General features: G+C 39.2%; 1 protein-coding gene across 2 annotated transcripts in view; it reads left to right on the plus strand.

Annotated features, from left to right (window-relative positions):
- Window positions 1-10,722, plus strand: part of FUT9 (fucosyltransferase 9) — a 104,920-nt gene extending 94,198 nt beyond the window's left edge. For both annotated transcript variants that reach the window (XM_049817663.1, XM_049817662.1), the window contains exon 2: window positions 9,635-10,722. In XM_049817663.1, the coding sequence (XP_049673620.1) occupies window positions 9,643-10,722 (1,080 nt within the window). In that variant the 5' untranslated portion in view covers window positions 9,635-9,642. The remainder of the gene's footprint in view (window positions 1-9,634) is intronic.
- The last annotated feature ends 3,773 nt before the right edge of the window (window positions 10,723-14,495 follow it).

A 14,495-nucleotide genomic window follows, 5' to 3' on the forward strand; every position in this document is an offset into this window, starting at 1 on the left:
AACATGTAGGTGTTTGTAACTACTGGAGGATTTTTTCAGACTATTGCTCCTTCAACCCATTCCTCTTATGTATTTGCTATTTCTTGACTGAAGGATTCCTTTTTTTTCTTTTCTACAAAAATAGTCTTTTCAGTGACTTTTTGTTAAGCTTTGTATTTCTCAGCTTGTTATACTAGTAGTTCCAGCTCTCTGCTCTTCCTTTTGTTACGCACACAAAGAAACACTCCAAGAAATTAACCACTGGTTTCTCTCAACTGCGATTTTGTTTTCTCAGAGGAGCGTGCAGTTTGAGAGGTTTAGGGATTGTTATTTTTGCTGGTTTTACAATATGTACTACCTGAAATATATATTCTCTTTAAAATATGCTTTCAGTCTTGCTATTTAATGTTTTAGATTTGGAGGGATTATGTTTTTGTTTCTGTTTGTGTGTGTGCATATGTTTAAACTTCTTATGATTTTATTAGGAACGATTCCGAATTTACTTTGAGTGGATCTTGCTCTTTCTCTCTGTGCATGAGTAGAAGCCACTTGGATTGGACTCTTAAAAGTCTTCTATTCTTGTTTGCAGTGTCCAAACTTGGCTAATCTTTATGGTGACTCACTAATTTGTTTGCTCCAGCAAGACAAAGCACTTCATTTAAGAGTCCTTTCGTATAATCACCTGCTATCTTAAAACTACCAGCCTCTTTCTTTAAAATGTTCAGCACTACCAACACAAGTCACCTTGAAAACATAGCTATTGGCACTCAATGGGAAAATGACTGGTGCTAGTCTTCCATTTTTCTAATTGTCCGTGAATCTGGTGCTGATGTCCTTACACTCACAAATGCTCTACATTACATCACTTGAATTGCACTTTTCCCAGATGGAAAATAAGCAACCATCATTTTTGGCACTCAGTATCTTACAATATGAAGGATTTGTATTCTCTATACACAGACTCTAACCTGAAGCTTTGAGTCACTGAGGCTCTTTTATGAAAGCTAGAGCAGTGAGGATCTCTGCTTAAGTCATTTAGACAACAAATAGCAGAACCTGGATAAGGAGTCTTGGCCTTCATGAATCCTGTTGACCAACACTTAGTTACTTCTTTGTTCAGAATAGTCAAGAAATCCATTCAGTTGGCTGGATTTCTAAAACAAATGCCCACCATTCCACTCTATGAGGGGAAGAAAAAAAAAAAAGAAAAAAGTCTTATTTGCAAAGAATATGGAATATTTCAAAAAAATAGGCCTATAAATCATCACCTCTCTTCTCCACTTTCCTTCTGACTGCATCAGTAAATGCCATTCTCCCTTTCAGCCACAGAGCAGATTGCAACTGATTTGAGCACTTCAGTTGCTTTCTTTTCTCTCTAGGGCAGTTGTTGTCTCTCTGGCAACTAGTATCCATAGCACTTAAGACTTTGCAAATTAAAGCAAGGACATTGACTCACATCCTAAAAAAACAGTTACATAGTACAGATCCCAAGCCCAGAGGTATAATGTTTCTTAAGGAAAAGGTGCTAGGCAGGCAGAGAAGTGAAATGTTAAGTAGAGATCAGATTATGAGGATTTTATGGTATTTTTTAGAGGCCTCTCAGGCTTTCTTTTTAGGCTACAGAGCTGTCTCAGGAGTTATGCTGCCACTGGCAGAATCCTCCAGATCTATGCAGTTGTATCTGCAAAAAAAGCAGCATTAAATCCCAATTAAAATTTTCAAGCTTGCCTATGCAGCAAGATTCAGCAGTCTAACTACTGCACACAGCCTCTAATCATATCTACACAAACAGCTGGTGCTTAGAGCTCCAAAAGTCTTGCTTTGCCACAGAAGTAATGTCCCCTACAGTAAGTGTTCACTATTATAAGCAGGCATTCTCTGCTCTTTCCTGATTCTGATTTGTCTGCTTTGCATGGGGAAGTGTTTTTCCATTGTACTAGAGAACTATATACTAGGAAATCAGCCAGCAACTGTGATTCTGAGATGTGGAGTTTAGCACACACGCACAGCAAAGCCTATGATTCTTCTTCTGCCACTTCATGCCCCATCTCTGTTTGGCTTAGCTCACACCATTTTCACAGCTACCGTGCATTAACTAGGGCTTTTGGGTGGGCTGGTGGCCATCACAAATACATAGCTTGTGCAGGTATGTTATTCCTATTTCAGCTGGTCGGCTGCAGTTTTACCAGCCAGCCACAAAGCTACTGAAGAGCTCTTTCTGCAGTTCTGGCAGAATCAGAGAGAACAGCAGTTTGCTGTCCCCAAACCACATGGAAAGAACTGAGAAAGAGACCACTTGCTTCTGGAGCAGCTTTTCTTTGATCAGCTTCATTTGGTGCAGAGCCTTTTCAGGGCTTTTGAAAGAAGTGTGGACTGGCTTGTGCTGCATAGCTAGGATGAGTCTTATCTTCAGGAAGATAAAAAGCACTTTCCTGGCAAGGCAGATTAAGTTTGCTATTAAGCCACAGTGGTGAAGAACTCCCTTTTCCGTAGCTAGCACCCTATGGAAAGCCACCACCTCTTCCACAGAACGCTACCGGTCATAAACTAGATGTGATGAGGACAAGCTAACGTGGAATTTAAGGTAAAAAAGGTCTTGTCTCTGCATGTTACCAAGGCTGGCAATTCTGCTGAGGTTTCTGACAGCTTTGCATGCATGTGTTTTCCAGTTGTGCCAGGGGTGTAATGGAGAGTATTCATGTTCCCTCTGAGACAAACCTAAAAGCTCTTAATTAGAAAGCGACACAGCTGTAGTGTGAAGTGGGGTGTCCTGCCACTAATGCCAGATTGTCTGGAAAATTCCTTGCTGGTAGGATTTGGGGCTAATTCAACTGGTTTTTGGTTTGTTTGGTTTTTTTCGTCATATGTGGCAGTGGGGGTAGAGATAGGGTCACTCCAGTATGGACAGCAGTGCTGTAAGCCATTTCCCTCTGTTATTCCGGGAGACTCCATCCCTGGCTAATGCCTTTTGCTGTACAGTTGGATCACAGAAAGAAACCACTGAGCTGTTGCCTAAGCAGCTGGAGAGTGACAGTGTGTGACTGCCATGGGGAGAAGGAGAAGATAGATGACAATCACAGGGGAAGGCTGGGGCTGCTGAGCCATAGCAGCACACTGTGTGCTGCACAGCAATTGGGAGAAGGGAGCCGAGAATAGGATTTTCCTCAGCAAGGCCTGAGGGGACAAGATTCAGAGATTCTCAAAAAGGCAGCAGTACCCCAGCTAGCAATTGACATGAAAATACTGACTTGTTTGTTGTTGTTGATGTCCATGTAATTTTTCAGTTTCCTTCACATTTTCACTGTGTACAGTCTGGCTATTTCATAGTTTGCAAGAAAAGTTTCAAGATGGGGGATTTTTTTAATCATTTATTCAGCAATTATTTGCAGTTTTAGACTGCCAGCTTGTGTTTTTATTAGGTGTATTTTACAAGAATCTGTGTTTAATATTATCGCTGTGCACAATGCTGGAAGGAATCAAGTGAGGTCATCTCGCCCAGCCCCAGGACCTGGGGGCAGAATCTGATCTCTCATTGCTTAGCGGTGCTTGTCTAACCTGTTCTTAACAGTCTCCAGTGATAGGTTCAGCACCATCCCTAAGCAATCTATCTTAATGGCTACCTGTCCTCCGGGTGCTCTTAGATCATTTTTCTAAAACTGTTCAAAATAAAAATTACTTCTGTTGAATAAAATGATTCTATACTGTTCTCAAAGTGCAAATACACAAAACTGGAATTTAAGGAATTGAGCAAATAACCCGAAAACAAAGGAGGTGGAGAGGGGAAGAAAAAGAATGTTGCAAACAATAGAATAAAAATATGCAGTCTGAGATTAGCAGCTCATTCATCTTTCAGCCTTTAACTGTATGCAGCTCTGTTGAGCCTTTTCATACTGGGCTGCTTTCAGAAATCTGTGGGACAGGCGTGGAAAGGCATGGAAGCATGCCCATGTTTGGGTAGTGGCGGGGAAAAAAATCCACCATTCCAGTTGCGACAGAGAAGGCTTAACTGGGAGTGCTGAGAGTTAATTCCAATAAAAAGAAGCATTCTTCAGGCTCAGGGAGCTGAAGCAAAAGCAGTTTGGAGCATGTACACATGGCAGGGACTTGGAGATAAGAAGTCACACTCAGGCTATCCTGAGGCAATCAGTTTTCTTTTAGCACTGCAGGTGAAAAACTCCAGCTAATTGGAAGTATGGTCTAAGAAAACACAGCTCTTAGCATAAATGCAGATAGGCTATGGCCGAGGCTGGTGAAACATGCCAGAGGACAGGGACAGCAATTTCAAATGAGCCTTCTTTCTAACAATAACAATTGTTTGCTTGTGATTCTTTTCAGTTCCCACAGTATTTGACTGTCCTTTTAATAGTTCCAGGGTATCTACCTAGCTAGCTGTCTGCTTCTAAATGGGCCTACCTCTGACACCCCTGTTTGCCTCCACATCCTTCTGCTCCTCAATCTCGATAAATCCTTTATGCCAGAAATGTCCTGTCTGATCCCAGGAGTGATCTTCAGAGACTATCTTGAGGTTGTTAAGTATTTCATCTTGAGTTATCCTGAGACCATGTGATGGTGAAGATAAGAGTTAGCTCTGAACACTTAAGAATTCTAAGATGAGAAAAGCAACAAGTGATTTTTTAATTCATTATTCGATGTCCATTATTTCAAAAACCTTTGCTCTAGCTTAATTTTAAAATACTGTCCTTTTCCTTTGGAAAATCTCAATACTAGACTACTAATAAAAGTTATACGTCTGCAAGTAGTGATATATTTGGGGCCACTGGGAAAACCTTGAGTGTATACCAGAGAAACTGATGTAAAAATGTACCAGGTAAACAGCCATTGATATTATTGACCAAAAAGGTTACATTTTCTCCCTCCTGCAGTGTTGCATAACCAGAAAAAAAATTGTCTATCCCTTCTGGAATGATTGAGAAGTCACTGTTGTAATGAAGCCATGATAAAACAGTTTCCATAAAATTCCATTTTATTTCTTAGTGAACATGATGCATCACAAAATAGATATATTTTTGCAAGGCTTGCCTGGTGTGCTTAGGGTTAATGTTGCTGGTACCCTGTTACTATCCCACTGTTTGTGTTGCTACTAAATGGAGTTGCTTGCTGATTGAATGCCAAGTTTTGCACTTAAAAAGAAGCCTTGCTAAGTTTTGTACCTAGAAAAATAGTCTTGTACTGATGAAATACTATACTTTCAACTTGGGGAAAAAGCACCCAAAAAATACTTGCTATGCCACAACACTCTGAAATGTACTTTATAACAAAACTATCAAAAGTACCGACTCCTTCCAGTTGGCAAAAGTCTCAGTAAACACATTTCTTTGACAGTTTTCTTTTCAGAGTCTGGCATGCCAGAGATTGATGGGGGAGGGGATCTGCAAAAAGGAAGTTTGTGATTCTGTGGTAGAAGGAAAGCCATAAAAGAGGAATGGTGGGCTAAGGTTAGTTGGCTGGGTGTCTTGTAACAAAAGTCTCCTTAGCATCACCTTTATAGTGAGAATTACAATGGGAGGTCGATGATTATCTTGTGCACAGAAGAGAAGAAGGAAATAAATAAATATGAAAGACTACACATTTTGGAGAATATCGTGTCAAAAATATTCTGTGAATTCTAGTTGACAAACAAGAAACACAACCGATACTTCCTAGCTATACGGACAAGCTACTTCTCAAGAAAATAGTATTTGTCAACAGGTGCTTAACACGTAACACGTGCCTTCACTGTACTGCTGCCTGACTGTGTACAGGGCATGAAGGCAGAGTTTGCTGGTCTGTTCCACAGGTTCCTCAATCTGCTTTATGAAGCACAGAAGTTATTGTATCTGAGGTTAGCACTTCATCCTGAAAAATTACTGCTATTCCCAGTGCATGTCTTCATAGTTATTACTGGAGTTAACACAAAATGGAATAGAAAAATAGAATTCCATGACAAAATCCTGTCCAGCTCCTTGGGGTTTAGGTAAGTGGTATTTTTAGGGGTCTGCTCAGGTCTTCTGCTGCTTCCTTGCAAGCCTTTCATTGCGGGCTTTAATGGATCTTGCTTTCACAACCCTCTTCCATCATTCCATTAGTAGTAGCTTCTAAGTCAAGCATGCCAGTGATGCCTATATATCTAATGGATGTATGAGCCTGTGTAATGAATGGTTAATTCTCTGAATCCAACGGATGGAAAACTAAACAGAACTATCTTGACTGTAGGCTAGTGTTTTAGTGAAAGGAAAAATCTAAGAACCACGATCCCAGACCAGGAGGGGGCACGTGAGTTCACATGGCAGAAAAGCAATGCAAGGAAACAGGTCTGGAAGGGATAAAATAGGTAAACTCACCTGTTTAGTGTTGTGAGATGTTAATATTGGTACTCTGGGTAGCACAAACAGCAAGCGTTTATCCTCACATTGGCACTACAATTCAAAAGCTTCCTACACAAATGCAACACCGTGGACTCACTAGAATTTCAAGCAGAGAACAGAATACATAATATCTGGTCATTTCTGATGTAGCAAGAATTGCCATGTGATGATGCAGGGTGTTTTATTAGTTAGCAGAAGAGCTTAGTGTAAAATAATCCCTAACAGAGACGCTTGTGTCAAAGGGCTTTTAACTGTAGGGCGACTAAGTTACAAGACACGATGTTAAGGCCATTTTCTGATTTCTCATCCATTTCAATCTCCAGATAATGAACAATGTCTGTGAATAGACACCTTTCCCAACCTATTGTTCAAACTCAGCTCAAGCTATCTGTTCGGTGAAAAGCAAAGAACAGAGTTACATGAAGATCAGCTCAGCCTCTTGTTTTTTCCTTGTGCTTCATCTCCTAGAGCTGCTCAACCTAAATCCCTTCTTCCTCAAAGACCCCATTCTGACTTTCACTACAGTAAAGCAGGGAAGTAGCCTTCTGCTCTCGTGGGTCATAACCTCCCCTCTAGACATATATTCCAGGAAAAATCAACGTAAGCTAAAAATAGCCAATGTGATGTTGCTGTAAAACCACATTATTTCTTTCAGAGGGATTTAAACCGACGAGGATAAGTGGAAAAGCCATGGACACAACAGTTCCTCCCCTTTATTCCTTTCAGGATCATTTTGCTCAAAGCAGAGAGGACCTGCTAAACTATGTCCTAAAGAAAGGGGCAACACAAAAGAGTCAGACTCAACATACCACCATATTTTAGATAACTGCAGTGGGTGCAGGTGCCCAGGCACTGGCAGGGGGGCTGCGGGACGGCCTCTGTGAGAAGTGGCCGGGGCTGCCCCATGCCAGACACAGCCGGTTCCAGCCGGATCCGACCCGCCCGCCGCAGGGCACCGCTCGGCCCCCCAGCCAAGATGGCGGCATCTCTGGGAAAGGGCAAAACACTGCATGGAAGTGAGAAGTGAGGAAAAAAAGCGTGAGAAACAGCCCTGTGAGCACCAAGGTCAGAGAAGGAGGATGGGAAGAGGTGCTCCAGGCACTAGATCAGAGATTCCCTTGGGGCCCACGGAAGACTACGGTGCAGCAGTATCCACACTGCAGCCTGGGGAGGACCCCACACCAGAGAAGGGGGATATGCCCTCAAGGAACTGCAGCACATGGGCAGCCCACAAAGGAGCAGAGGTTTTTTTCCTGAAGGGACTTTATCCCAATGGAAAGACCCATGTTGGAGCAGGGGAAAAGTGTGAGGAGGAAGGAGCAGCTGAGAGGAATTGTTGTGGACTGACTGCAGACCTCCATTCCCCATCCCTCTGCACCACTCACGGGCAGGGAGGAGGTAGAGGAGTTGGGAATGAAGGAGGAAGTTGAGCCTGGGAAGTGTTTGTGGGGGGCAGGTATTATTCTCACTTTTGTCTTTGTTTCTCACTATCCAAATCTTTTTTCATTGGCAATAAATTACATTAATTTTCTCCAAGGTGAGCCTGTTTTGCCTGTGACAGTAAATGGTGAGTGATCTTCCTGTCTTTACCTCAACCAATGAGATTTTAATCTTATTTTCTCCCCCTGTCCTGCTGAGGGGAGTGAGAGAGCGGCTGTGTGGGTGTCTGACAGCCAGCCAAGGTTAACCCACCATAATAACTAAAACCAGAATTAAGACCATCTGCCTTCCCAAAACAGGGGAGACATTGTGGCAAATTCCTTTTCTCTCAAGATACAATGTTAGAGTAAAGCTAAGCGTGAGGTTCCTTCCTTTTCTTTTTGCTCAATAATGAATGTGAAAGCATTTTTTTGTAACTGTAGTGCTACACTTACACATCAGTTTTTACACTCACAAAGCAGCAAAGTTATGTTGCGTTAATAGATCTCGGAATCACATTCTACCATGTCTTCATTCTGAATTTACTTATTTCACAGGTTAGAGGAGGTGAGCTATGAAACTGGTTTAAAAGCCCTGAAATTCTCCTTCTGCTTTCTGTGACTTTGAACTTTTTTTTTATTTATTTATTCATATATATTATATATTTTAAGTATGTATTTAGGGGTGGGATTTTTATAAAAGTTTTTGTGCAGCTAGCTAGTAAAGATAACAAACCCACAAATAATTGAAAAATATGCAAAAAAATAAAGAAAGCCAGACAAATTTTATAGTCATTGAAATGCACTGTAGAATTTCGGCCAGTATATTCAGAACATTTCTTTTTGGTAACTAACTTCCACTCCTTTTTTCTTGTATGTCATAGTGCTCTTTACATGGTTAACTGTTTTTATTTTTAGAACACCTCTGAGTTCTAAGACTATGTTTAGGAGCAAAGGTTAGCAATAAGCAACCTAACTTTGCTAGGTTTCACAAGAACTATACGGAAGAGAAGTTCTGGAAAGAGATTTATCACTTATTTAGGGAAGAGACAACTAGAGAGAGGACAACAGAGGCTATATGAACTCTTCATCCCTTTTTCCCCATGTTAAAAATGGTACCTTATAAAGATGCAGCATATTTCTACTTCTCCTAATTTTTAACACAGGGCTGTGACATAAAAACATAATCAAATATTTAAGGACATCTTTTTACTTGTTTTTCTTTATGTGGGAACTATGTGAGGCTGCATATGGGAACAGAAGAGCTGAGAACCTCTATTGCTGCTTTCCTTCCCTAGCTATTTCAGGAGTCCTCTGGAGAAGGCATGAATGTTCATCCCCATGTAGCCATCAGGCATGAACTAGTATTCTAGCATTCTCATTGATTACAGAATTAAAGTTGCAGTCCCTTCCTTTTTCATTCCTCTAATCCAATATCCTCCATATGTACATACATACAAATATGAACGGACCAAATCTGCGGCATGTTACGCCTTACACAGACACAAGGACAGAATTGAAGGGTAATTTTGTCTTGTCTTGTATGTCTCTTAAACTCTTGGCCTAGGTTTTAAGCAAAAAGACTTCTCAAGATACATATTGATTTATATCAAGTATGAGATCGTTAAAATCCTGCTTTTAATTTATGTGAATTAGCTTTTAATGTGAAGAGGAGAAATATTGTCACTTTGTCATGAAGAGCATTCAAGAACCCATACCCTCTCCACTCAAAGAACATTTCTAAGGTTACAGCTCAGTGTTATTGAAGTTCTATCCATTTTGATGTCTGATGTCTGATTGCTTTAACAGAATGTATATATGCAATTTAATACCTGATGTTATTTTCTCTCTCTTCCTCTCTTTTTTTCTCAGAACAAATTATGACATCGACATCTAAAGGAATTTTCCGGCCATTTTTTATTATCTTCATTGTCCTTGGTTGTTTCATGGCATTTATACTAATTTATATCAAACCAACAAATAGCTGGATCTCTGGTCCTATAGAATCAGCCAGTTCGGTTTTGAAAATGAAGAGTTTCTTTTCTTCCAAAACTGATAATCTTAATGAAACTACTATTTTGATCTGGGTTTGGCCATTTGGTCAGACATTCGACCTAACATCCTGCCAAACAATGTTCAATATCCACGGGTGCCATCTGACTATTGACCGCTCACTATATAACAGATCCCATGCTGTTCTCATTCATCACAGGGACATTAGCTGGGATCTGACTAATTTACCTCAGCAAGCCAGGCCACCATTCCAGAAGTGGATTTGGATGAACTTGGAGTCTCCAACCCATACTCCACAAAAGAGTGGCATTGAACACCTCTTTAACCTGACCCTGACTTACCGGCGTGATTCAGATATTCAGGTGCCTTACGGCTTCATGATGGTTGGTACAAGTTCCTTTGCATTTGAAGTGCCAAGTAAGGAAAACTTGGTCTGTTGGGTTGTAAGTAACTGGAACCCTGAGCACGCTCGAGTCAAGTATTACAATGAGCTCAGCAAATACATTGAAATCCATACCTACGGACAAGCCTTTGGAGACTATGTCAATGACAAAAACTTGATTCCAACTATCTCTACTTGCAAATTCTACCTTTCCTTTGAAAATTCAATCCACAAAGATTACATTACTGAGAAACTTTACAATGCTCTTCTGGCTGGATCAGTACCGGTTGTACTGGGCCCTTCCAGAGAAAACTATGAGAATTACATTCCAGCAGACTCTTTCATACACGTGGAAGATTTTCTCTCCCCCAGAGAGCTGGCAGAATATCTTCTGATGCTTGACAAAAATAACAAGATGTACCTTAGTTATTTCAACTGGAAGAAAGATTTCTCAGTGCATCTTCCTAGATTCTGGGAGTCACACGCATGTCTTGCTTGTGATCATGTGAAAAGACACCAGGAATACAAGTCCATTGGAAATTTAGAAAAATGGTTTTGGAATTAATTTGTGTGTGTGTGTGTGTGTGTGTGTGTTTGCACTTTTTTGACGAAGCCAGAAGAAACTTCAGTCCAAGTGGAGAGGAAAGAAAAAGAGCAAAAAGAGAAAGAAAAGAGAACCTTATGTCATGGTTTATCAGCTATCCTCTCTTGGCTAACCTATTTATATTTTGGAAGAGATTTTAAAAGATCAGCAGCAGCAGTCATCAATACTCAGTTTTAAATTATAATGTACATACTAATTATGTGCACTGAAGAATATTTGATTGTTTACTATAATTTTTAAACAAGATTTTCCACATTTTCTGTGAAATATATCCCAGACTTACACTCTAAAGTAGTCATTTTTAACACTTCCTTTTTATTTTTTACATTACATTTGCTGTTTAACCTGTTTGGAAAATGAGGACACAACTTTTAAATGCCAGAAAGAACCTTAAGAACATAGTTTGCTGTTCCAGTCTGAAATGTGTCTAATATTTCAAAAGACAGTAAAGTTTTTTATGGTTCTTACATTTTAAGAACACAGAAAAGTTCAATACCTAACATTATTCCAGAGTGATCAATTGCACCCCTTTTTAAGGGTGATGAACCTAGAAATATAGTTTTTAAAAGGTATTACTGTAGTCTTTGTTTCTAAAAATGTTTCCTAACAAATAGCTCCAGTAAGTTACTTTAGGAATATATCTGTTCTTACCCTCTGAAGAATAAAGAAGTCAGCTATAGAGAAGATGAACAATCTTAGTGACCAAAGCCCAGATTCATCCAACTTCTGAGTGTATTTAAATGCAGCATGTCCTTCAGTCTCATTGTGTCTCAAGAATTGTTTACCTGAACCAGGGCTGTAAGTGGTGTTATACTGATATGGAGATAAACAGAACTTAACACAGGCATTTGATTACATCAGCCTCATGCACTGAATTCAGCTGGTAATAATGGATTTTTAGAAATAACTTGTTGAGAAATTTTAGCAATTTCTCTCATATAATTTCTTGAATAATTGTGAATTTTTCCCAGTCTTGTGAAGATCTGTTGAACTTTAACTGTAGCTGGACAACTCACTGTTATGACTCATGAATGTGGAAAAATAAATGACCAGTTTATTTTCTGAAAGAAATATGTTAAAATTCAGTAAATAAGTTATCAGGCTGACATATTCAATCACTCAACTCATTAAGCTAATGAATTTTGGTTTTTGAAAATATTTTATGTGACAGTTATAAACAAATGCACTCTTAAGAGCAGCAGATGCTATAAAAATTTGAATATATAAATAGGTTCTTAAGTATGAAATTTGGTCTGATAGCAAATATGAAAATGTGATGATTGTCATGATTGTTTAAAATGTCTGCTTTTAACATGTGTCATTTGATTTTATTACTTTTTTCTTTCAGCTAAGAGTTAAATATCTGATTGCTATCTACATTTTTATGTACAACGTTGGTTTAATGACATAAATGTATGGATATGTTTTGGCATCAAGTGAAAGCCAATCAGCTTGGTTTTTCAGGTCAACAACTTCTACTGAAAAAAAAAAAAAAAAGTATAACTGGAAAAAACTTTAGTTTATGTGATGTATAAGACCCTGATCAAGCAAAGTAGTTGATCAAGTACTTCAGATTAAACTTGCAGACAACAGCGTTGCTGAAGTAAAGGAAAAAGGGATAAACAATGATAAGCATTTAGCAAAAGATAAGGTGATTTGTCAGATATTTTTTTTTACCCCATGCTGGAATAGAAACACAGAAAGCTGTAAGAGTAATGTAGTTAAATTTCTAAAACAGGAAAATACACAGAAAGGTTATAGAAACACTTGTGCTCTCCCTATGGTATCAAAAGTTGTATTCTGATCTGGATATTTATTTATACTATTTATTGCAGTCTTTAAAAGCTAGTTTGCAATAAACTGTGAACCTCCTAAACTCACCAGCATTCCAGTACAAAACAAGATGACCTTACCTTGCAAATTAATGCAATATAATGAAACCCAGTCTTCTAAAAACAAAGTGCTGACATGGATGTAATGTGAGTAGTATTTCTATCATTTTGAAAGCAAGTGGCTATTGCCTACAGTCTGTCCTGTAGGAAATCATACCTTCTGTTTTCAGGAGGACTGTGAAATTCTCAGTCACTGAATATGCCACTGCTTTGGCTGGATAAACTGATTCCCTTGATGCTGGAATTTGGAAGTTCTTTGCATTGATCTCAGTGGAAGTACCTTCACCCCTTGGTGAACATGCACAATCCCTTATTTAATTCCTCATTTCAGATAGTGGGAGTTGTGCTGTGTGTTACAAGTCCTTATGTCAAATCAGACTGGTTTCTTGGTATTAAGATTCAGCCAATCATTTCTTATATTAATAACAAGTAAGCACAATAATAAGATACATGTCTTGTTACTAAAAATATCAATCAGTGTATACACAGGAAAGTTTTAAAATATATGCTAATTTTAAGACTGTAAGTAATGTCATTACCTCTGTGAGCACTGGATGCAGTCAGCATGGCTAATCTTGGGCTGCATTTTAAGAAATGTGAAAGTCTTTTGATGGAACTGGAAAGAGAGTTGTTCTCTTCACAGAAACTTCACACAAGCCTTGTCTACTTTGCAAATTGTTTCAAAGATTGATAAAACAGGAGAGGAATATAATCCAGATTGAAATGACCAAGAATCATGACCAAATTCTAAACAATAAACATGAGCCTAATGCCTCACTGACATTCTTGAAGACTGTGGGCTGGAAAATAAGTGACCCAGCCATTTTATGAAGATTTTAAAGTCATCTAGAGGTATCAAGCCTTAAGCAGTTCTGGATGTAAAGAGTTTTACTAACAGAAGATAAAGCATCTTTGGGCATGTCCAGCCTATGTGGTAAATGATGTGAAGCAATGGATGTAAAACATCTGGACTCCACGCATGCATAAAGGCAGTCTACCTAGACCTACACACCTAACTCACAGAAGATTGATTCCAGTCTGTATATAACATTAAGCATTGTGAAGTCTCTGCTTCTTCAGTGAGCTACCCTACATGAAGAGCCACCATAAATAGACTCAAATAGTAAATCACTGTGAAGGACCATGGGGAAAAACAATTAATTATAGAAGGGTAAATTACATTGAATTAGTTAAAATAGAGAACAAGGCATTATTTATGCCTTGGTACCACTGGCAAATGAAGATGTAAAAGAAAAGAGAAATGAGAGATGAGAAAACACACCAATTCTTACTATTTTCTCAACAACTTTATTCCAGGCATTCAGTTTAGTTTACTTGCCAGCCCACAATAACCTTGCATATGCACTTGTCACAAGTTAACTCGGCAGTTTCTGAAGACAGAGAGTAATCATTTTTCTTTCTTTTACAATGGGTTCTTTCGGATGTTTTTAGGCTCTCTGTTGTGCACTGAGCTACCAACATTACTGCCTTTCTCAGTGTGGAAAATAAGACCTGAAACAGATACAATACTAACAGCAGATGCATTGCTACCCCACTGAATGTGAACAGACATCAGACAAAACTGACAGCAGATCCTTTTAAACCAGAGTTTTCCTTTCATTTCACAGTCAGAGCAGCTCTTGCTCAGTATGAGATCTCCATTCCTTAGTGAATCCTGGCTGGCAGTTTCTTTGCATACCTCTTGCCATCCAAGGTGGCTGTACTCACAATGAACAAGCGGCCTAAGCTTGTGTGAGACACATACAGCAACATATTTGTCTTTTAAGAAACAGATCAAATAAAATGCAAGTTTGACTGAGAGAGCAAGAATGTGGGGATTTG

The sequence above is a fragment of the Accipiter gentilis genome, chromosome 15 (assembly GCF_929443795.1).
Source record: "Accipiter gentilis chromosome 15, bAccGen1.1, whole genome shotgun sequence".
NCBI lineage: Eukaryota > Metazoa > Chordata > Aves > Accipitriformes > Accipitridae > Astur > Astur gentilis.